Raw genomic sequence first — 26,111 nt, 5'->3', positions numbered from 1 at the left:
AATGTAGCCTATGTCCTTTCTCAGACTCTAGAATAACTGTGTACAAAATTTCATTGCAATCGGTTCAGTAGTTTTGGCGTGAAAGCAAGACAGACAGACAGACAGACAGACAGAGATACTTTCGCATTTATAATATTAGTATGGATGACCTTCTGCTTGAGAGCGCGAGGCCCCGGGTGATTGCGCTGTTCGCCACCCCCTAAGTCTGCCGCTGGGTAGCTCAAAAAAAACTAGGCCTTTACACGTTTTTACGTTGTAGATGATTTATGCAGTATTTTTTAGAGCGAAGTAACCACTCCTCAAATACTGTAGTGCCTGGGATAAGATTTTTAAATGTCCGTATGGTTGCCCAAGCGCATACGGCGTTCTCGCATCATAGTCGGCCTAGTCCAGAGGAAAGAACTAGTCAATACGTCTGGAATCAATTATGTGCGGGTTTCCTCACGATGTTTTTCTTCACCGTACGAGCGTCCGTATTATGTACTTGAGATCAGAAAATGTCTCATAGGTACACGCCTCCACCCGGGTTCGAACCTGTACCCTCTAGGAGTGCGAACCGAAGGTCTGCCCATTAGGCCACGGACGCTCTTGGGTAGCTCAATCCATACTAATATTGTAAATGCGAAAGTGTGTCTGTCTGTCTGTTACCTCTTCACGCCCAAACCGCTGAACTGATTTTGCTAAGTATAGAGATATTTTGAGTCCCGGGAAAGGACATAGGGTACTTACTTTTTGTCCTGAGAAAATGTACGGTTCGCGCGCTATAAACAAATTTTGTCGCAACGAAGTTGCAGGCTACATCTAAGTACTGCCGGTATAAATAATCCAGTCGTAAGTGTTGTGATGTTGTCCCTTCGAGTATTCTAGCCGGCCGTTATCGTGACTCGTGAGATCGACGGCCGCGGCCACTCGAGATAAAGTCATTATATCGCCATCATCGGACCACTAATCCCTGAATGGACTTCTGATCATTATCATCATGATTCAGTTGTTTAATGTTTTATAATTAAAAAAAATCGGGAGTGCTGGCAGAAGTGAATATGAAACTCTAAACATACGTACAGTCTGTCAAGAAAGTGAAGAAATTAAAAAGTGGCAACATCGTAGTATTATCCCTTTCAAATCAATCTAAGAAAAAAGGGATGACACTACGATGTTGCCACTTTTTAATTTCTTCACTTTCTTGACAGACTATACAAGCAAAGGTCCGTTTATTTGTTGCCTTTTCACGCCTAAACCGACGTGGAAGAGCCATGCTTCGGCACGAATGTGCCGGCTCGCCCAGAGAAATACCACGTTCTCACAGAAAACCGGCGTGAAACAGCGCTTGCGCTGTGTATCGCCGAGTGAGTGTGTTTACCGGAAGCCCAATCCCCTACCCTATTCCCTTCCCTACCCTCCCCTATTCCCTTCCCTTCCCATCCCTACCCTCCCCTATTACCCTTTTCCCTCTTAAAAGGTCGGCAACGCACCTGCATCTTTTCTGATGCCGCGAGTGTCCATGGGCGACGGAAGTTGCTTTCCATCAGGTGACCCGTTGTGTGCTTCCTTATTTCATTAAAAAAAACAGCAAAACTTTGGTTTTACTTTTGGTTTGATTTTGGTGAAATTTAGTATGGCGGTACTTTGAATCTCTGGAAAGGACAAAGGATACTTTTCATCCCGGAAAAATGTACGGTTCCTAAAATAAGTCACAACGGCGCTAAAGAAGTTTTCACTTTGAAAACCGGACTGTTTTAATGCAAGCATCCAGGGCCAATCTCGTGAGCGTTATTGAGTATCGAATGATCCGTTTCTAAAAATATGCTAAAAATTAGTTTTTATTATTCGTAGCTAAAAATACATTCAGACTCAAGTCAGTGACCGAACCTGCAGGCCTACTACGAAACCGTTTTCAGACTCAAATAATCGGACGAGAATACCGCGTCCTGCTCTAATAACGTCATTTCACGTTTGTTAGAGTAGGACGCAGCATTCTCGTCCGATTGTTTGAGCCTCAAAACTGTTTCGGGCCCAGTAGGCCTACTAAGAAACCGTTTTCAGACTCAAATAATCGGACGAGAATGCCGCGTCCTGCTCTAAGAACGTCATTTCACGTTTGTTACAGTAGGACGCAGCATTCTCGTACGATTGTTTGAGTCTCAAAACCGTTTCGTGGTATGGGCCCAGGCTCGGCCACGCCCCTGCGGGTCTAGATTTTCAAATACTATAGTTTTGTACTAAGTAGATAACTGCCGCAACTCCATTGCGCCAAAACTCGTTTATCGCGCGGAAACCGCAAATTTTTCCGGGATATAAAATATCCTATGTCCTTTAGGACTCAAAGTATCTCTATACAGGATGTAACAAAAATAAGTGATAATACTTAGGGTGTGTACGTGTTTCTCGTAGAGAGCTGACTGTGAAAGTAGCAGCGCTGAAAGGCCAAAAAATTTTTTCACTTTTGTATGGGGAAACTCGTGACGCTCGGGCCATTGCCCATACAAAAGTGAAAAAAAATTTTCGTCTTTCAGAGCTGCTACTTTCACAGTGAACTCTCTACAAGGAACACGTACACACCCTAAAGTATTATCACTTATTTTTGTTACACCCTGTATATAGAGATACTTTGAGTCCTGAGTGAGATATTTTTGATATAAGTATATATACTTATATCAAAAATATCTCACTTTCGCATAGCTATTAGTATAACAATATCACCAACATACTAACATTATAAATGCGAAAGTATGTTTATTTGTCTGGTAACTCTTTACGCCTAAACTACTGAACTACTGAACTCCCAGAAAAGGGTTAAGAGGATACAACAGGGGCTAGAGAAATGAAAAAAAAGTATGTGTAATATCTATAGCTGTCTCCCTTACCTCAAGCCTATACCGCAGAACGCGATAGAGACAACTGCAGAAAATCCAGAAAATCAACGATTCGTTGTCCCCTGATTCCTTCTCCAAAACTTAACCGATTTAAGTACTTTTTTCATTAAATAAAATAAAATAAATAAAAATTGTTTTATTTCTGAATAAATTTGAATCAAATATTTTCAGAATGTTGAACTACATGTTGCCTACCACCGGTTCGGGAACTAACCCGGCGAGAAGAACCGGCGTAAGAAACTCGCACGGGGCCACTTTTTAGTAAAAAAGTGGAAAATTTGTCTTTTAAAAAAATAAAATTTACAATGTAAATAACTTAATCTATACAATATGAATACACAATTGTAAGTCACATATAATAAATGTAGAAGCAGCCTTGCAAGCAGCCATCCTACTCCCAAGATGTGCTATCGTTTAGGAAATCTTTGACCGTATAGTAGGCTTTGGCACACAAACGTTCTTTAATTACTTTTTTAAATTTATTAATTGATAGATTTTGAACGTTTTCCGGGATTTTATTGTAAAGGCGTATACATTGACCTTTAAAAGATTTACTTATTTTGCTAAGTCTGATCACTGGTATTTCCAGCTTGTGCCTATTTCTAGTGTTTCTACCGTGACTATCACTTTTAGTTTTAAATTTAGTTAAATTCTTTCTAACATACAATACATTATCCAAAATGTATTGAGAAGCAACAGTTAGAATACCAATTTCTTTAAACTTTTCTCTCAGAGATTCAAAAGCTGACATTTTATAAATTGAGCGTATAGCTCGCTTCTGCAGCACAAAAATTGTATTGATGTCGGCAGCGTTTCCCCATAAAAGGATACCATAAGACATTCTACTGTGAAAATAACTAAAATAAACTAGTCTTGCCGTGTCTTCATCAGAAATTTCCCTAATTTTTCTGACTGCATATGCTGCAGAACTGAGCTTACCTGCAAGATTAGCAATATGAGGACCCCACTGTAATTTACTATCTAATTTATTAAAGATTAAAAAAAGGCTTGAGCTGTGTTCCCATGTTTTGCTATGAACGTTCAAAAACCCAAAAAATGGCCAGATTTTCCGCTGTGTTCAAACGTCCAGAAAACAGATTTGGCTAGATTAAGTATACAAAAAAAGCAAAACATAGGAACACAGCTCAAGCCTTTTATTAATCTTTAATGAAAAAAGTACTTAAATCGGTTAAGTTTTGGAGAAGGAATCAGGGGACAACGAATCGTTGATTTTCTGGATTTTCTGCAGTTGTCTCTATCGCGTTCTGCGGTATAGGCTTGAGGTAAGGGAGACAGCTATAGATATTACACGTGCTTTTTTTTCATTTCTCTAGCCCCTGGTGTATCCTCTTAAGGATCCTTTTTTTCCGCGGTTCCCGCGTTATAAACGAATTTTGGCGCAAATAAGTTACGGGCGTCATCTACTTAGTATTATTATAAAATATGCAAATTATGTATCTGCCACTAGAAGAAATTTATTCAACATTAATATCTATAGAGTTTCTAGTCAAGAGTTATTAATGTCCAAAAAAAAAGTACTAGATTTTTTTCTAATTTACAAACTTCAGCTTAGGTCTACAAAAAAGACAAGCTAATACTTATCTTCCAAGATTTGATCCTATATGATGGAAATTACTTACATAATTTATGTTCATGTAAGTTTACTACTGTAAGTAGGAATGAACTTAATTCCGAAATATTGCGACTTGCCAGAAAGTTTTTCGTCTTAAATACGACTGGAGATTGGGAATTTTGTAACAGAAAATGTAGATTTTTTGATTGTAAAATGAAAAACCATTGAAATTTTTCAAAAAAGTAGCAGGTTCAATTAACATTTAGGGCCTGTTTCACCACTTTCTGATAAGGTGCCGAATAGGCTATTCATAACTTTTTTGACAGATTCTCTATTAACTTGATCTGTCAAGTTAATTGGTGGAAGGCCTATTCGGCACCTATCAGGAAGTGGGGAAACAGGCTCTTAGAGTACTAACTCTAAATGTAAATTAGCAAAACAAAACCCCTTTTTTCATTAAAATTTTAAACATAATATTGTAAGATTAAGTATTTTTAATGAGGTAAGTTTTGTTTTGTGTGTTTGATTAAAATGTGTTTGTTTTTAGGTTGAGTAATTTATAAAGGGCCTGTTTCCCCACTTTCTGATGAAGTGCCGAATAGGCTATTCACAACTTTTTTGACAGATTCTCAATACTTCTGTCACATTAATTGGTGGATAGCCTATTCGTCATTTCTCAGGAAGTTGTGAAACAGGCCCTAAATCTAAGTTGTGTACCTTAATATAGCAATCCAACAAATTATTACATTAAAAATACAGTAAGTACGTTTGTTATTAAAGAAACTTACCTCTGCTTTTGTAAATGACGTATATGATTCTCACAAATATTATCACAAGCAGTATAAAAACAGGAAGAAGTCCCAAAAGTCTCTCATCGTTTATCTGTTTGTGTACCTCTTTCTTAACTACGTAAAACACGTCACTCTCACTATTGTTGACCGACTTGTCGTCCATTATTAAAGTAAAAAAAATACAGTTACTGTCTTTACACTCGCTCATTGGACACTTTTTATAGTCGCAGAAAAAAATAAAAATTCATTTTTTAATTTTTCAATTTGGAATGGAACGTTTTATTTTAAATTTCGAATGGATTGGTTATTTTTTTAATTTCGAAGCTACGATTCACACGTCTCCAAGGCGGTGCGGTTCGAATTGTAAATGTTGAGTCGGCCGCCATGCCAGTCGCTTATCTTGAAAGTTGACTTAGAAGTCGCTCGAATTTTAAGATGTAAACATTCTGATCAGTGCAGTTTATTTTTTGATAACTGATATAAAAATTACATATGTGTATTTGTTAATTGAAGACAAGAGTAATTGTTACAGTGGGTTACTACCTATGCATTTGAAAACTGTCGTGTTTTAGCAGTAACGAAGGCTTTAGGACTGGGAAAATAGGAGAACCCGCGAGTTTATGAATAACAATATTGCGAGATCTCGCGAGATTAGCTTCTAGTGGGTTTTTTCTTGCAAATAATCACAATATTTGAATAAATTAGGAAAAAATTATAAACGTTATAAAATATAAGTATTAAGTACTTATAAGATAAATATTTAATTCCACGATTTTTTTTCAATAGACTTTTATGCATCAAACATTGTTTGACGTATCTGTCTATAATTTTAATAAACTTCTAAGTACTCCGGACCTAGTTGAAAATCACAGTGCACAGGCTAGCTCCTCTTTGTTTTTATTCCGTGATCGCAACTCCGTCCGTGTCAGTCCGCACTTCGAAAAACATTTTTAAATTTCTATGCTCAAGTGCAATCTCGTGAAACTCGCGAGATCGCCTTTTTTTCGTCCGAGATCAATCTCGCTAAAAAGGCCAAGATCTCGCGAGAACTGATTGACAAAATTACGCTCGTGTGAATCAAACAGGACTTTTATATGAAACTGTATGCAGCAGAATTTCTGCCAGCCGAAATTCTGCGACTCACAACTCAGAAATTACGCTCGTTTGGCTTCATCCTAAGTACTTAAGGTTTGTTCATAATATTATTATTGGGGAAAAATGAGTAATGGCTCAGAGTATGTTGTAAAACGTTAGTTACCCATTTCATCCACTTATGTCTTTATTATTGTTACAGCGTTATCACATATTATTATAATTTATAACACAAATAATAACATTTAGGTAAAAATTCGAGAACAGGTTTGACATACGCATTTTGTTTTTTGTTGGACTTGGGATATAGATCGGTTTGTAATAACAATTTACCTATTTATACTTTTTTTTATCTACGGACGCTTCACACCCCGTCAGTCTGGCCCCGTGGTAAGTACAACAGCGCTTGCGCTGTATTTCGCCGAGTGAGTGAGTTTACCGGAGGCCCAATCCCCTACCCTAATCCCTTCCCTACCCTTCCCTATTCCCTTCCCTTCCCATCCCTACCCTCCCCTAGTACCCTATTCCCTCTTAAAAGGCCGGCAACGCACCTGCAGCTCTTCTGATGCTGCGAGTGTCCATGGGCGACGGAAGTTGCTTTCCATCAGGTGACCCGTTTGCTCGTTTGCCCCCTTATTTCATTTAAAAAAAAATTAATACACATCCATGAGTCATGGATGTGTATTAATTTTTTTTACAAAAAGTTTTCAAAGTTCCTGGGTCATGGATCATGATTCATGAGCCAGAAACTTTGAAAAGTTTTTGTTCCGTCGGCGGGATTCGAACCCGCGACCCCCGGCTTGAGCTACCAACTGAGCCACAGAGGTCGTGAATATTATCCATACTTCCATCCATATATCCATAATATATTATTCTAATATTATAAATGCAACAGTGTATCTGTTTGTCTGCCTGTCTGTCTGTTACATCTTCACGCCCAAACTGCTGGACCGATTTTGCTGAAATTTGGCATGGAGATACCTTGAGTCCCGGGAAAGGACATAGGATACTTTTTATCCCGGAAAATCATCTAGTAAATTGATTAAGTCTTAATACCTTAATCATTTTAAGAGACCTGTTTAAGAACTCACCTGACTCTAAAAATCAAACATCGTCCTTCTCTCTTCACACTCACGCCCGTCTTTCATATGCCAGGTGAAAAAGGACGGCGCGGAATCATGGCCGAGTTAGTTTTACTTGAATAAAAGACGAACTATAATGATTATGAAAAAAGTGTTTTGAGCAAATTTAGGTTTTATCAATACCTTTTTAGATATTAAAAAATATTAAAGAAAAGACAGCAAACTTCGAAGATCCAAGCAAAAATGTGTCTAAAACAAGGTTTTTGTAAAAAAAGAAACTATCGAGCATTTTTTGAGTAATCGTGTTTTCGTCTTGAGCATTTAATCTTTATGAACTGAAGTCACTTGTGTCAAAAAATCAGTTTTCTAGACCTTACAGATTTTGAGATCTAGGTTAAAGTATGTAGTCAAGTTAGGGTCATATGGGCTCTTAAGATCCGCGATTATGATATCAATTCGCATTTTTGTTCAATTTAATTGTCAAGGATAAATTAATTGTTAATTATTCGTTAATATAATTGTATCTAATTCGTTAATTGTTCACTAAGATGACCTTATAGCTCGTTATTATCTTAAGTCGCCTTGAGAGTTGAGAGAAGAAATTATTGGCACGAATTTTTGGTAAATACTGCTGAAACCTAAATTAAAGCTTTGCTAAAATTGTAAAGAAACACGTTTAATTTCGTCTATACTTAATACATATTACTTATTATGCCCTTTCGTATCACCGAAAATTCTATATTATGTTCCGCGCAGCGGGGCTAAAATGGTCGCTTTGGAGAATCATAATATTATGAATTATTATAATATGATTCATTTTTTAAAATCGCAAAATGCGAGTCTGCTTGCAATTCATGTCTAGTAATTCGTACTAATTTGACATATTTTGTCAGTTTGACAGCTTTGACAATTCATTTGCTGAATTGATTGAGAGGAATTGCTTAATGTAACAAATTTAGCACATGTAGTGTAATCTACTCTACATGTGCTAAATTTGTTCAGTAATTCGTGAGATTAGCGCGTTCAAAACTTCAAACATACACATAACACAACGCTCTCAAAGTATAGATAGATAATGGATTTTTTCGATGTCTTTGTTTTGTCAAAATCTTTCTATACCTGTCCTTGTCATTTGTAGAATACTTTTCAATGCGTCTAGAACAGTCGTACTCAACCTTTTTTTTAAACGGGCCACAATCACGTAAAATTGGTCTTAGTGTCGCGGTCGACGCGACGGCTGCAACCAAAATTTTTAGGCTAAAATAATTACGTTCTTCAAAATTGCCGGTTTAAAAGTGGCAAAATTTTCACGACTCTCACGACGACATTGCACTATTTTGTCAGTGGGCGTAATTTAACAATGGTTTAACTTCACGTGGGCCACTAATAAATTCCCAGCGGGCCGCAGGTTGAGTACCTCTGGTCTAGAACATTCTTGTATTAGCAACAACAATTTATGGAAATGCACAAAACGAGTTATTTCACAACTGTCTACCAAGCAGGTTCACGGCTAAAAATACGTAATACATACCCAAACATTCTATGGAATTTATGGAAACGATATTATTTATAGTATAATGAAGAAAGAGAAGATAAAAGCCTTGAGAAGACTTTGTATCTACAGGATGTAACGTTATGTTATGCAGGATGCCCGAATCGGCAATTTGTATGGGTATGAAGACGGATTTTTTTGAGTTTCCAGCATTGTTCTCATAGAAAAAGTTTTTCATTTTGACGGGCTCATTTGATGGTTTCAAGGATAACGGTGTTAAACCTAACACCCTGTAGAGTTCACTATGGAAGTAGCAATTCACTGAAACACCGATTTTTTTAGGGGCAAGGGCTCCAGCGTCTTGGATTTTCCCAAACAAAAGTTTAAAAAAAAGTTGCTCTTTCGGAGCTGCTGCTTTCACAGCGAAATCTATACACATACATTAAAAAAGAATCACTTAAATCGGACTTATTGTTGCGGAGATATGCGGACAAAAACATAAAAACATACATACAATTTTGAAATTTGGCACATATTTTATTCAGATGCTGATATGGAATAACTATAACAAACGAAAACGTCAGTTCTGGAAATACTTACGTAGTACGTACGGGTCGAATTGATAACCTTTCTTTTAAAGTCGTTTAATAAATAGGTCCACGAACAGTCTTTGAACCAATATTTGATGGTACCTTAGGCCAGTTCTAAGTAGGTTATAGTCTAGACTCTAGACAAACTAAACATTACAGTAATAACATACCACAACACCTCTTACACAATGCGCATATAGGTATCGCGCAAGGATACACAACCTTTTCAACTTTTGTTCTTGACTTCAAATTGTATTTTATCTTGTCTTTTTCTTTGAAAATTAAATGTCATGATATTTAAAAAATGTTAACACTGTATCTATCATGACTTTTTAACTCTCCATGATTTCGTTATTTTTGGCATAGCCGTGGTCTTTTTGCACCTTGTTTAAAATAAAAAACTTGAGAGCTGTCAAGGGACATTCGGATGGAACGAAGTTATAAAAAATCGCCATCTAGTTGACGCCCAGGAATACTAACAACGACACTTTTGTGAAATTGTAGTAAAATTTATTTAAACGTCCGGTAGATGTCGCTGATTATGCTTAAAAACGCCATCTAGACGCCCAGGAATACTATCAATGCCCTCTGCCCCTACAGCACAGGAACTAATAAAAATGTTTCGTTACAACTTTTTCCGTCTAGCCCCCATTCGCAACGCGCGATAAGGAACTTCGTTCCAAAAGTATTTTCAATCAATTCAGAAATTCTTTAAATCTATTTTTGTGTATTGGAATTGATAAAATAGCTGTGATTTTATTATTGCTTCCTTATCTGTCATGCGATTCATCTTCGTGTCTCGAAATGTACTTCCCCTGATACTCTGGTTCACAAGTGCCATTTTCCTCAAAACCTGATATCATGCACTGAAAATAATGTTTTAGACTCATTTGATAGCGATGATATTATGACCCATTTTTTACATTAAAAGTGAAGATATTAGTGATATATTTATACCAGACATGATTAGGAAATAACAAATATTATGTTCAATGAACCCCTTACATTTTAGAACAATAGCTCAATGCACGATAAATAGAACTAAATGCCTTTAATTATATTATCAACAACATAATATTGAACTACAAGGTAACGGGCTGTTACCGTTATGGCTGTCGCGATACAGCTAACAGGCAACAGCAATCAGCGCGAATCAATATAATATTCTGATAAGTGCCTGATAAAAAGAAATATTTTCATTGTAATTACTATAAAAGATCGATATTTACAGGCTAATAAAACATAAAGCGTTTGATTCTTACCTTGATATGCACGTTCGGTACCATTGTTTTAATCGCGAATAAACTGAGATTTATACTTAACTATATTTTAATGAATGCGATAAAATTGAGACTTATATTATATTCGGTTTTTGTTGTACCTCTAGCCAATTAATAACACTTATGTCAGTTATAACTTATAAGTAAGTACCTTTTTGATTTGAACATTAATATTTGAAATGAACAGTTGAGGAGCCCTGCTCAACAATACCGAAGGCAGCTAAGTGTGCTCCTATTTAATGTGATAGGCTTCACGTGATCCCGGTTAGACTAATAATGATCAGTAACTGATTTTTAGCCCATTCGGAGTTATTTAAATAAACAAATACTTAAATAAAATTTTTTTGCCTTGGAGCCTGTCAGAATGATCCATAAGTCTTCAGCAAAAGGTTCTGATGAAGGTGAAATAGTCGGTAGGAATAGGTCATTTAGGGCCTGTTTCACCACTTTTTTTTTTAAATAAGGGGGCAAACGAGCAAACGGGTCACCTGATGGAAAGCAACTTCCGTCGCCCATGGACACTCGCAGCATCGCAAGAGCTGCAGGTGCGTTGCCGGCCTTTTAAAAGGGAATAGGGGAGGGTAGGGAAGGGAATAGGGTAAGGGATTGGGCCTCCGGTTTCTTTCTGATAAAGTGCCTAATAGGCTATTTACAACTTTTTTGGCAGATTCTCCATACTTGATCTGTCAAGTTAATTGGTGGATAGCCTTATTAGGAAGTGGTGAAACAGGCCCTTAAACAAATAAAAGTCAAACTATTACACTGATCACTGATAGGAAGCTATCTGCTACTTATTGTGCTGACACACCAGAGCTATACCTAAATAAAAGGTAACTGTTAAGCAGTTTTAATAGTTAAACAATTTAGTATAAATATTATTACTTTTAGAAATATTACACGAAAATAAACCTCAACCTGTCAAGTAAGACTGCCTTCATATTGGTTCGTCAATAGTGCGGCAGCAGCACGACTTCTATAATTCTAGAACTCTTTCTACAAAGGACACATACACACCCTAAACTAAAGTATCAATTATCACTTAGTTTTGTTACACTCTGTATACACGCGCGACAGCCGCGCGGCTCTTCGGCAGTCGCGCTGCTGCCGCACTGTTGGCGACCTAATGTGAAGGCACTCTAAATTAGTCAGTGTACGCATATTATGCGGGATCCTTGCCTACAAATAAATTTTTAGCTATGGATTTCCCAGCATCAGCTATGGTTTTTTCAGCAGTTTTAAAAAGAATAACGTAGAACAAATTACATGATGGCAGTCAGATTTCAAGCAACATTTTTTTGCGTAGCGACATACGTAACATAATAAAAATGGTTCAAACATGGACAATCAGATTTCAAGCAACATTTTTTTGCGTAGCGACATACGTAAAATAATAAATATGGTTCAAACATGGAAAATTAGATTTCAAGCAACATTTTTTTGCGTAGCGACATACGTAACAATATAATAAACATGGTTCAAACATAAACAATCAGATTTCAAGAAAAATTTTTTTGCGTAGCGACATATGTAACATAATAAACATTGTTACATAATATTTTAATATGATATGAATAAGTCATAAAATTGAAAATTGTAAGCAAAAGCTGTACTTTGAACGTAGATCAAAGGTTTGGTAAATCCCAGTTTATATTTAAAATGTATTGTGTATTTCCACTAAAGTTTAGTTTTTATCATCATTGTATGAAAAATGATTGTCATTGTCTACTATGGAGCAATCAAATTTAGTATTCAAACTGACATAATAATAATTAAATAATGAGCATGAATACTAATTAAATGCTTTAATGATTGACCTTAAATTTCGATTCAAGGTGTATAGCAATTTAGACAGTGTACATACTCTCACGTACTTATATACATTATACAGTATCGGCTCGAATCTTGATTTATATCCTGGATTAGCTGGATATTCTATTAAAATTTAGACAAAGGAATAACTCGAGTATTCTGTGCATGCTTACATGTCACTGTTACCGACTTAAACGACTATCTACAGTACACACTACATAATAGTTAATAATACATTGTATGAAAATCGCAGAGTGCGTCAGAGTTCAGCGGGGCTAAAATGGTCACATTTAGCAATTCCTCTCAATCAATTCAGCAAATGAATTAGTACGAATTACTACAGTGCGACAAGGCTTTAAATGAACGTGGGCGGTGGCGCTGCTCGTAAAGGAGAACTGTCAAAAATTACATTCTTGTAATTTTTGACAGTTCATGCCATCAGCAGCGCTAGTTCCTTATTTCGCCACGTTCATTTAAAGCCTTGTTGAGCTGTAGACATGAATTGCAAGCAAACTTGCATTTTGCGATTTAAAAAATTGAACCATATTATGGTTCATAATATGATTCTCCAAAGCGACCATTTTAGCCCCGCTGTTCAGATAAGTGATCACTCTGCACTCGCCACATTTGTGAACGTGGTCACTGAGTGATTATCAAACGATAGTAGAACGAAAGTAATTAATAATCTTGTAAGTCTGAGTGTATTGTGTTTTTGTCGTAGCATAACTGTTTCAACCAGTGTGAAGGTCAGCTGACTTCGTGATTATCACTATATCTTTGATCTTGATCGCTGATCTCGTGATAATCAAACTATAATAAGTCTGAACTCTGCATGCATTATGATGTTGCAGATTATTTTTACCAGGCTAACAGACCTCAAAGAGGTCATTCCTTTAGTGATTAGTATGTTATCTATGGACAGGGATCACACACTACATTTGTGATCGTGATCACTGACCATGTGACTATCAAACGATGTGCTAATAATTACTAACACTATGTATGTATAATGAAAATCTGAAATAAATAATTGAATATTCTCGTAAGTTTGAATGCAATTATGACGTTGCAGTCCGTTTCTTCCAGGATAACAGACTGCAAAGAGGTCACTCGGTTCGTGGAGAGAATTAATCACTCACCACATTTGTGAACGTGGTCACTGATTATGTGATTATCAAACGATAATATAGTAATAATCTCGTAAGACTCAATGTATTGTGATTTATGACATTGTAGACTTTTTATATGAGGATAGAAGACTGTCGTATGTGGTAGTATGTGGCATAATAACTCTACCTAATTCCGACCTCAAGTGATCACTTACAAACTGTGGTCACGTGACACGTCATCACGTCACACGATCACGTTGTGATTATCAAACGATGATAGTCTCGAGTGACGTTGTTTGCGCTATAGCACACTATTGCCGGGCCGGGCCGCATCGCATTGACAAATTTTGAGTACTTTGGATAGCTCCAGTGTGACCACTCTTAAATCACTCGTGACTCGATATATCAAAATCGTTGCTATATTCTACTAAAATCTACTAGACCGTGTTTTAGCTTCTAAGTTCTACCGAAAATCTACCTTTATTAATCAGTGTATTCTACGTGGTTGAAACTAAAATAAAACTAAAATGTTTATATGGACTGTCTTCATTATACATTTAAATTTTTTATATTATTTCTTATATAATATCGATCTTCTATTAAAATTTACAAAATATTTTGGACTACTAAATCGTCATTCATTTGACCTCAAATCTACCAAAAAGTGGAAATCTATGTGAAGTGTGGTCACACTGCTGCCGGGGCGCAGCGGGTTTGTCGGGCCTTGCCGGGCCTTGTCGCCTTGACGGAAATCTGCTGCGCCGCGACACAGTGTGCGATACGCGCATCCGCTTCCATACAAATTGTATGGAGGCGGATTTTTGCGATGAGCCCCGGCACGCTGAGCCCCGGCACGGCCCGTCTCAATGTGCTCACTCCTTTATTCGTCATTTCAAAATGCCTTGGAATATATAAAAATAAAGGCTTAGTTTAATTTTTATACGATTCATTGACAGATTCGATATCTCCCTATAAATAGCTCTAATTTAAAGAGTTTGAATATCGAAAATTAAAGGCGGATCGCGCTGGACTGATAATAAGTACGCGCCATGTCAATGCTGGGTTATCTCTTGCGACTTGCTCCACCTGGCAACATTGTCATTAGCAATATCTGAACATGCGGCATCATGTCAAAGCCAAGTTCAAGTTGGCATGACAGAAATAGCACTAAATAGCTGAAGAAAAATTTTATTGGCCGTGGAACTTTTTAAAAGATCATAACTAATTAAGATTAATAATGTGATACACGCTAACATTAAATTGTTGCTAGTAAAGTGCAGGTTTGTCGAAGAAAACTTTTTTTTCTGGGTGGAAAACTGTACTGATAATTCTGTGCCTTTGGAGAAGCTATCAGGTTTTAAAAAAATATTCATACCTAACAATTTTGGAGAAGGGATTGTCCTCGAATGTTACAAATGTCAACAATAAGGAAAGGTCACAAAAATCATTTAAAAAAATCCAAATCCATTTTTTTGATTAAATACTTATCTTAATTTTTTGATCTTTAATACTTTATCAGTCATCAGTCATCACCGTACGTGCGACGTTTGTTTAGATACTGATGAGTGATGACAGGCGATAGCGGTACAATGTACAGAAATAGAAGTGATTATTTTAGATTTATATTAGGCCATTAATAATGATTATTGAGGTGATTAATTATAATATTGTGATATGTGATATGTCGTAACTCGTATCCTTTGTCACTTTTTGCAAACTCTACCATAAACCATTACTATCATCACTACAGGGTGTAACAAAGTGAAATTACTTAAGGGTGTGTATAGTGTAAGTATACCTTAAGTGGAGTTTAGTAAAAATATTTAAAAAATATATTATTTTAAGCCAGACGGGGACTTTTGCATCTCCAGAGGCGTGGAATTTTGAAAACTGAGTTTCATTCGTTTCTTAATATTATTATCATTTGGTTTGAAAGTATAAGGGATAAGGGCTATAGCTAATAGTTCATAATTTGGTATATTTATCAGTTCAGACGTACCTACGCAAGTCGACCGTCGCGTCGTGTGGAAATTTTACAGAAAAGTTAGTTCCTTGTTACGTGATCAAAGAAACTGTGTCTTTGTTGTTTGATAAACATAATAGTAGAGGAGGGGAGGGTACTATTTTTTTAGTCACTCGAGCGTCATGGAGACTTAGTAGGTTGTGTACATTACATAAAACTGATTAAAAATAATAAGAGCGTTTTTTATTTTAGTGGTTCAGAAACTGCAGTGATTTTAAAGTTTTGAAAAAGAAAATATATTCAGAAAATTTCTTATTTAAGTCAGTTATAAATATATTTTAGACAGCAAGGACTAAATCATTTAGTTTAGTGCAAAATAAAATATCTGCGAAGCTTAGTTAGGAAAATTACCAAACCATTGAATCGTCAGTGCTTTATATGGAAGCTTCTTAAGGTATATTAAACATCCAGTATCTTAATCTGACAGATCCGATGACATTTCAATGTAAAAAAAAATCAAATTAACCCACCACATGAGAAATCTGATTTCTATACCATGATAACTAGACACATGTCGGAAGCCTACACAAGCTTAATCTGACACGCTGGAGCTACTCCCGAAATCCCCTCTTCCCCTCCCCAACTATAATATTTATATTCTATTTAATCCTACAATATGATAAAAAATTCAGTATATTTATTTCTTATTTTCATAATTGGAGCTCATAAGGCCTTGCCGTTGGTGTACATAAGATATGCAGTTACATTATTTTACGTCACCTCTCTGATAAACCTCAGAATTTTTTGTAACATGCACGTAACAATGTCGGAAGTTGTTATTGTTTGTAATGCGATTATAATATTATGTTCTTGGAATTGTTTTTGGCAGTTAAAGCCTTACAAGAATATATGTGTTTAGACAAAAATATTTTTGTTTATCTAGATGAAAACTCTTTGTGAAAAACAATATTTTTGTTTTGCTCACCAATTAAAAATAATAACAAGGCTTAAGAATCAAGAATCAAGAATCAAGATCATTTATTCACAGATATGTAGTCAAAAGGGTAACAAAGGTTATAATAGTTCTTACATATCCTACCATAACAATGGTGTGTGAATATCATTACTGTATACAGAACAAATTAAAATAAATTTAACATTATTCATAAATTAATTAGATATTTTTATACAAAATTATTTCTACATATTAACCAATCCAGTATTTCATTTTAGTCAAGAGTATCACATTTTTTGTCAATATAAATATTATACATGTCAACTATTATAATATAAATGTCAGTAATTTAGATTAGATTACAATTAATACAATTTATAGAGTTAATTTAGGTCGGGTAATGTTTTCGTTCTGAATACAACAAGTAGTCGTTTAGGTTATAAAAACAGTTTTCTAAGAGCCATATATTTAACTTTTTTTTGTATGAATTAAATGACAGAGATTTGAAACAGTCAGGTAAGTTATTATATATGTCAATGGCTTGTATGAATGCATTATTTTTATAAATATCTAAATTACATTTTGGACGATAAAGTTTATATTTAAATCTGTTATTTTTACGTTCTACTTCTGATTTTAATTCAAAATACTGTGGATGAAACTTAACAAAGATACATATTTCTTTAATGTACATGCAAGCTAATGGCAATATGTTGTATTTTTTAAAAAGCGGTCTACAACTGTCCATAGGCGAGGCGCCAGAAATAGCTCTAACACACTTTTTTTGCACTCTGAAGACTTTTTCAATTTCTACCGAATTACCCCATAGCAAAAGACCATAGGAAAGATTAGAAGAAACGTAGCCGTGGTATGCCGTTAGAGCCGCTTCTGTGCTCACAGTTTGCCTTAATTTTTTAATTGCGTAAACAAAACGGTCAAGCTTGTCACAAATGTATTCTACATGGACCTTCCAATTGCAATATTTATCTATCATGATACCTAGGAATTTTGCGTTATCTACCTCACAAATTTTTTTGTTGTCATATTTTATGTCTAAATTTATTTTTTCTCTTCTATAGTTTTGAAATTGTATAACTTGTGTTTTGTCAGTGTTTATGTGTAAGTTGTTGTCATTAAGCCATTTAACAATATTTCTAAGTGCTAGGTTAATATCTTCTTCGTAAGTTTCTCTGTTTTCACATTTAATGATTAACGTTGTATCGTCGGCAAATAAAATTGTTTCATGGTGGGTGACGTTGGGGAGATCGTTAATGTATAGCAGAAACAAATCGGGCGCTAATAAACCTCCCTGCGGTACACCATATTCGTTTAATTCGTATTCAGATCTGCTAGAGACTTTGACATTTCCGTCCATTTTAGTTATTTCTACACACTGAACGCGACCTGTTAGATAGCTTTTGATCCAATCATAAGCAACACCTCTGATCCCATATTTGTCTAATTTTTGAAGTAAGAGACCATGGTGGACGAAATCAAAAGCCTTACTCATATCGAGGAATACGCCGGTCACTGGTACATGGTTATTAAGAGACTCGGTAATTTGTTTTATAAGATTGAAACATGCCAAAGATGTGGTGCTGTTTTTTCGAAACCCAAACTGCACGTTGGTAATGATGTTTTGCCTTGATATGAAATTCTGGAGTCTTATTAACATCGCTTTTTCAAAAATTTTTGAGAAGATAGGGATGAGGGTGATTGGGCGATAGTTACTAACATTTGTTTTATCTCCTTTTTTGAACAGTGGCTTCACTATTGATTTCTTTAAGAGATCCGGAAATTTACCTTCTTGAAATGAAAGATTGATAACGTAACTTAACGGTTTACAGATGTATTTTGAACAGAGTTTAATAATATTAGTGTTAATTTCATCGAAGCCTACCGAATTTGTTTTATTAAGACCGTTAATTATAGTGTATATTTCAAACGGATCTGTTGGATTAAGAAACATTGTATTTGTATGCGAAGCTATAGTTTTACTTAAAGAAGAAATGTCAATTTTAAGATTATTATTATTAGTCGTATTTATAAAGTAATCATTAAATATTTTGCTAATGTCAGATGGATTTCTGTAATATTTATTGTTATGATAAATTCCGTCTATGTTTCGATTTGACATAGGATCACCAGTATTTTGATTTATTATTTTCCAAGTCGCTCTACATTTATTTTTATTGTTTAAAATGTAATTTTTATTTTGTAGTTGTTTTGATTTATGTAAGCATTTTTTTAATATTAAAGCATATCTTTTATATAATTTGTAGTTGTTGTTTTTAATTTTTAAGCATTTTAAAAACAGTAACCTTTTTTTTATGCAACACTTTTTTAGGCCTTTAGTTAGCCACGTGCTTTTCGATCTTGTATTACCGTATTTTTTTATTGTATAGATTGGGAAACACAAATTAAAAAATAATGCAAATAATTCGTGTAATTTATTAAATGAGTCAGTCAGAGTATGTTGTTCATATACTTCAGAGAATGAAATTGAGGAGATAGCGTCGCAGAATTTCATGATGTTTTGTTTATTAAAATCCCTAATTTTTTCACTCCAGCTAGTTAAATGTATTTTTTTGTTAGTGTTTAAAGTAAGAATTTGGCATGTTTCATGGTCTGAAAGTCCTAAATGAGAAATTTCGGTTTTAATTTCTTTAATATTGCTCGCGATCTGGTCGAGACATGCATGTTGACGAGTTGCTGATTTTATATGCATCTCTATGTTGAAGTTCTTTAGGATACTCATTAGGTCGTAGCAATTTTTATTAGGCTTTAAGGTGTCAAAATTCCAGTCTCCGCACAAGATGATCTTTTTGGATCGATATGACATTTTTGTGAGAAGTTTTTCTAAGTTCGATATGAAAATATGGGGGTTACTATTTGGAGTTCTATAAATACAAATCACAATTATCTTGGGTTCTAATAGTTCGATTCCGCAGCATTCAAATTCAAAATCACAGGAATATTTATTAATACAAGTTAAAACTTTAAAATTCATAATGTCATTCTTCAAAATAATGCAGGATCCTCCTCTTTTGGTATTACGCGAAAATGATGCGACTAATTTGTAACCATTTAACTTCAATAGGTTTTCACTCCCCTTTTTTATGAAGGTTTCAGTCAGACATATGATATCAATTTTTTTACACTGTTTTGATAAATATAGCAATGCGAAGTCAATTTCTTCGGTTTTGTTTATTGCACCCGCTATATTTTGGTGTAATATTCTTAAATTATATTTATTGTGTTTTGGAACGAAATAACTTATTAGGTAGAGTATCATGTGAGTCAATTTCTGTAGAGGTTGGTATATTCTGTTTGTCACTTTTCCTACTGTCCTTAGCGCTATGTTGGCGATTTGGAGTTGGTTTAAAGTAGAATGGGATAGTACCCTTTTGCGAGCTATTCAGCGTATTATTTCTATTTCCATTGCCTGACCCTTGGTCATCTTTTTGTTTTATACAGTAGATGGGAGACATTTCTACATATTTTTGTTTAAGCGTTGATAAGAATTCTAGTTCTACCAAAATTTTAAAACTTAACAATCGCGTAAAAGCGTAATGATTATTAAGAGAGTTCCCATTAATAATATTGCTACCTATGTCTACAAATTTGCAATTCTTGTAATTTTTTGCAAGTAGTTTTATATTTTTGTTTAACATGTTTTCATTTAAATATCTATTATATTGTGTATTTATAATAAAAACATTATGGTGTCGAAACAGATAGAGCGAATTGCTTAAATTCGTGAGAAATTTTGTAGGGTTTTTGTCTTGTGACCTGAATATGAGGATGACTATATCATCCTGGCTAGCCGATTTAATTAGATTTTCACAGGATTTAAGCAATTCATCACTCTGTGCCCATGGCTTAATTGTGCTTAGAATGTCGTAGGTTTTCTTCAAGTTAGACTGATGTCGCTCTTGTTGGATAAACAATTGAGACGCCAATCCACGTGCTTGATTGTCTCCTATAATATGTACGCAGTTTTTCTGTTTGTTCTGCTGTGTGCTTTTATTGCAAGATGATGAAATGACTTCCTTGTCGAACTGCTGGTAACTTCTATTTCTATTGGTCCGTTCTTTCTCTATATTATTTTTAAGTTTTAAATTACTTTCATAGGCACTGGGAGATAGAGATCGTAAATTGCGATTTTTATATGATGGTGTAGAGGGACTATTTGTTAAAGTGTCGTCAGAGTCGTACAGCTCGAGTTGTTTATTTTTTTCCTGAAGCTGTTTACGTAGGCTATAAATTTCTATTATATCTTATGGGTATAATATAGATAGTAAGGACTTGTTGTAACAATTAACAATTGAAAAGTATTATTTACTTACAAAACACAAGAAAATATAATAAAATATCATACAGAAGTGGTTTCGATATTTTTTTTACGTAATATTTTATGCAGTAATTTTTATCAAGTCATCAAAAAAAATTAATTACTTAGATAAAAATTTGTAAGTATTAGCTTTTATCGCGAAAGTTCCCGTTATATAATTAGCTTTATTTTGTAAGTGTCCCTAACTCAAAGAGTCAGTACTTAAATACTTTAAATTTTTCCAAGGATTAGGAATTTTTGTTTCTAGTATTTCCTACGTTTGGTGTTAATTCAAATGAGTTTACTTAACCTCCGGAGTTAATTATATTTACTGAGCTTATCTCTGCCGGCTCGTTTCAAAATAAACTGCAGTTCCGTGAGCTACAGCGGGGCTAAAATGGTCACATTTAGCAATTCCTCTCAATCAATTCCGCAAATGAATTATCAAAACTGTCAAAATGACAAATGTCAAATCTGCTTGCAATTAATGAATTGCAAGCAGATTTGCATTTTGCTATATTAGAAAAAATAATCATTATGTTTCATATCATGATTCTCCATAGCGACCATTTTAGGCCCGCATTTTAGGCTCGTGTATGGACTTAGGCAGCAGGGACTTAGGCGGCGCCGAATTTATATTTTTTTGAAAGTAGGCCACTTTATTTCCGCCGCCCCATGTACGTAATCTTTAGTGCCTCTATGGACACTGCGACCCTAGGCCGTGGCCTATAACGGCCTATTTATAAATCCGGGGCTGCTTGGGTGGCTAGAAATAGCCAAAATTTCATGAAGCTAATGATGAAACCCAAAATGGGCCGTGGCCTATAACGGCCTATTTATAAATCCGGGGCTGCTTGGGTGGCTAGAAATAGCCAAAATTTCATGAAGCTAATGATGAAACCCAAAAGGGTAAAGCCAAACGAGCGTAATTTGTGAGTCGTGAGCCGCAGAATTTCGGCTGGCAGAAATTCTGCTGCATTCAGTTTCATACAAAAATCCTGTTTGATTAACACGAGCGTAATTTTGTGAGTCGTGATTTGTACGAAAAGATATTTACGCGACCGAAATTCTGCGACTCACAACTCACAAATTACGCTCGTTGGGTTCACCCTACTCGTCTAAGCAGGGTGTAACAAAACAAAGTGATAATACTTTAGGGCAGGGGTTCCCAATCTTTTTCTATTTTTTTTTAATTTGACATTATTTCAACTTTTGAGATCTTAGTTATTCAAAATTTTTAAGTACAACTTGTGACCCTTCTCCTGTCGCACCTTCTAGCAATGTAACTTTTTGGCTTTGCTATTAATAACGGTATAGGCGTTTGGTTTCAAAAGCCTATGTAATAATAAGTACCTGCTTTGTAAGCAATGTGATGCGTCTTTATTTTGTTGATGTTAAAAAATCATAAAGTTCTTAACTGCCGCAGACAGAGAGGAATATTAATTATATTATAATTATCTGTTATGATTAGCGGAACATTTTGACATAAGCTACATAATATTATAATATGTCAAAGTATTCATTAAATTACCTACAATGAAATAATTGTAAATTGTAATAATCGTCTCTAAGTGTGCCAGTATGACTATCAAAACATTAAAATTATAATTCTAATATTATATTACAAAATTCTCGTGTCACGGTGTGCGTAATTGAACATGACTGAAACAGCTCGGCCGATTTTCGTGACTCTTAGCGAGCATATCGGCTAGGGTTGAGAATCAACATTTTTATATTGATACGTGCTTTTGTTGAATAAATAATAGTAATTAGTAAATTGTTACAACTCGAGACTGACGGCGACTATTGTTTGTGCGACGGAATAGCGATGGACGTTGACATGGTGACATTTAGTCACTTCAATAAAATATATGGGCGAAGTATGTACCTTACATGGCAAAACAACTTTGCCGAAACAGAACATAAAACTATGCTAAAATAAACGACCTATCTTGGGCGCTTATTAAAATTTTTAGTGAAAATAAGAAGCCTGTTTTAATATTTATTATTATTAGATAACCAATTTTAGTGCTTTTTATTAATTATTATTGTTATGTCAGCTGTAAACGTGGTCTATCTGTTTTAACAAATTAACTATTCTATTTAATCATGACGTGCCTATGTGCTTAATCTATTTTTAAAAGGATATTTTTTATTTTATTAATACTTAACTATACAATGAATGTAAATTAACATGCTAAAATAAAAATCGGCCAAGTGCAATAACACTCGCGCACGAAGGGTTCCGACTTCCGTACCATTATAGAGCAAAAATTGACAATGATTGTGTGTCTTGCATGGGAGCTCCCCCTCAATTATTATTTATTTAATTCAATAATGTTATTGGTCTTTAAAAGCTAAAATTTATTTAGGTTAAGAGATTAATTTTACTATACAAAAGTAATTAATTTGAGAAAAAGCTGTCTTAATCTATTTTTCATGTTTCATTGGAGTGGGGCCACTTTTTACCCCTGATACCAGATACGTTGCCTTTTTAGCGAAACCAGCTAAGGGTTAAACTAGAAACCAAAATAATTTTTACAAAAAAATTAAAAAAGCATAGCTTGTAACCTTTTTTTAAATTTTATTAAAGAGGGGAAATGCATTAGGCATCCCCTGCCCCCTCGGGGGAAGGGACATGGGGTATAGCTTGTAATCTAATGACTAACATCCACTAATAGCCATCGTTAAAAAAGAAAAACAAAAAACTTACCAATATAAACAAAACCACTGTAACAACACCACGTAAAACCGCAAAATATTACGAACATAAAAAACGCAGCTACAAGGTCAACTAAACTCAACTCCAATTCCATTGTCACTATATTATACATTGAATAATAATAATTATTTATGAATTAATGTAATAATGTACACATTTTAATAATTCACACGCGGTCACTCCAGCACTATTGGCAGGTTTCATAATAACGTAGTATTTATAGCAAATTAATAATCTCGCTGTATCGTAAATAAACGACGATAATATGACTTCTTGTTAGTCGCAAATGGCATGGCTTTATAATGATCACTATCATTAAATAAATATTTTCTCATGCGTGGAAAAGTGTGGAAAAATACGCAACGAAAACTGGTACACTTTTGCTGAGATTTTGTTCACTATCTAAGATTTTATTCTGTATTCAGTAGCTTTAAACTTGTTATATTGTCTACTTTTAACTTAGTGTCTGATGCTTTGTTATCAGGACCGAGTAATAAAGAATTAAACTAAGTATTCCGTATTTAAAAATAGGCTACATTTTTTTAATTTTTTTGTGTGCTTTTAATAAATTAATCTGGCATAACGCATCCGATTTTTTAGGGTTTCGTAGCCAAAGAGTAAAAAACGGGAACCTTTTACTGAAACTTCGATGTCTGTCCCTCTGTCTGTCTGTATCTCATTATCATTGTCGTTAACTAGATAAGGTAGTCGTTTATGTAGATGAGAAAAAGAAATTGACCTAAAATAGAACCCTGCGGGATGCCTAATTATATTTCGATCCCACTGGAACTTTTACTATTCATGTCAACCCTTTGAACCCTATTTTTGAATGCTTGACACAGTCAAAAGCCTTGAATAGGTCGCATAGTACTCCTAGACCTAGGGCATCCTGCGACTTCTCACATGCTTCAAAATATAGGTACCTACACTAGAAAGAGGATACGTCAGCATCCGTTCTGGATCGACTCTTAGTAAAACCGTATTGATTATTGTGCAATAAATTATTTAAAATTGTAATATAAATAACTATTTTAAAATTAATTTTTCAAATTCAGAGTTGGTAGAATCGATATATGCCTATAATTTGTAGGATCACATGTTTCCATACAAGCCTCGCGGCGGAATAAGTATTCTATAAATCGTATTATTTTCTCTACTAACTATATAGACGGTGAAATTTTCTATAAAAATAAGTAATCAACATTTTTATAAAGATAATATGATATTTTCAAGTTGAAAAGTACAGTTTTAAGCCAAACTGAGCGTGAACGGCGTAAATGCTCGTTTTAAATTTTTCCCATACAAACTCAAAGACTTCTATTTAAACTGATAGAAGTCTTTGTACAAACTGCGCTTTTACTTTGACAGTTATAAGCACCCTAAAGTATTATTACTTTGTTTTGTTACACCCTGTAGGCTGTATACATATTACATAGGCCTTTTGATTAATATTCTCTACTAGATGACGCCCGCAACTCTGTTGCGCCAACATTCGATTATCGCGTCGTACATGTTTCCGGGATAAAAAGTATCCTATGTCCTTACCTGGGTCTCAAAGTACTATCTCCATACCAAATTTCAGCAAAATCGGTTTAGCGGTTTGGGCGCGAAGAGGTTCTTTTTAGGGTTCCGTACCCAAAGGGTAAAAACGGGACCCTATTACTAAGACTTTGTTGTCTGTCCGTCTGTCTGTACGTCTCCAGGCTGTAACTCAAGAACCGCTATAGCTAGACTTCTGAAATTTTCATAGATTATGTATATCTGTTGCCGCTATAACAACAAATATTAAAAATAAAATAAAGTTAATATTTTAAGGAGGGCTCCCACTACAAGAAACGTGAATTTTTTGGCCTTTTTTGCTCGTAATCAATAATGGTAACAGCTAGGCACTTGAAATTTTCACAAAATCCTTAATTATAATTGTACTTTATTAATTAATAATAAAATTAAAATAAAGTAAATATCTAATTAAGGGGGGCTCCCATACAAAAAACACAATTTTTTGTCTACTTTCGCTCTATACCAGTACGGAGTATAACTTTAACTACAGTGCAAAATGTCAAATCTTTGGTTAAAGTTAAACATGGCGTCCAAGGACGCTCCGCTCCGCTCCGCTCATACGTATATCTGAAACTTTACTATGTTTTACAGTGTTATATTTTTCCTGTTTTTTATACCCTCAATCCCATTACCTGTAGTTTCAGTAAAAAATAAATAAACGCAACAGACATCTGTGAATTTCTCCGCTTAAAGTTAAAGCTAAAGCACGCCATATTTAAATATAACCATAACTTTAACCACGCCTCTGGTGCATCCCAAACTTAGCGTGATGAAATATAGCCTTGCTCGATAAATTGGCTATCTAACACTGAAAGAATTTTTCAAATCGGATCAGTAGTTTCTGAGATCAGCGCGTGTAACGTGTGTGTAACTTAAAAACTCCTGTT

At 34.8% G+C, this 26,111-nt stretch overlaps 1 protein-coding gene across 2 annotated transcripts in view; it reads right to left on the bottom strand.

Moving 5' to 3' along the window:
* The window catches only part of LOC121727547, a 57,588-nt gene extending 33,788 nt beyond the window's left edge, over positions 1-23,800 (bottom strand). Inside the window, exon 1 of one of the 2 annotated variants that reach the window (XM_042115427.1) lies at positions 23,656-23,800. In XM_042115427.1, coding sequence (XP_041971361.1) covers positions 23,656-23,776 — 121 coding nt within the window. In that variant the 5' untranslated portion in view covers positions 23,777-23,800. Of the gene's footprint in view, positions 1-5,234; positions 5,465-23,655 lie in introns of those variants that run through there. The other variant, XM_042115424.1, reaches the window with a different exon arrangement.
* Between the last annotated feature and the right edge of the window lie 2,311 nt (positions 23,801-26,111).

This window comes from Aricia agestis, chromosome 6 (assembly GCF_905147365.1).
Source record: "Aricia agestis chromosome 6, ilAriAges1.1, whole genome shotgun sequence".
Lineage (NCBI taxonomy): Eukaryota > Metazoa > Arthropoda > Insecta > Lepidoptera > Lycaenidae > Aricia > Aricia agestis.
The sequence above is the reverse complement of the archived record's forward strand: the minus strand, read 5'-3'. Positions and strand labels throughout refer to the sequence as shown.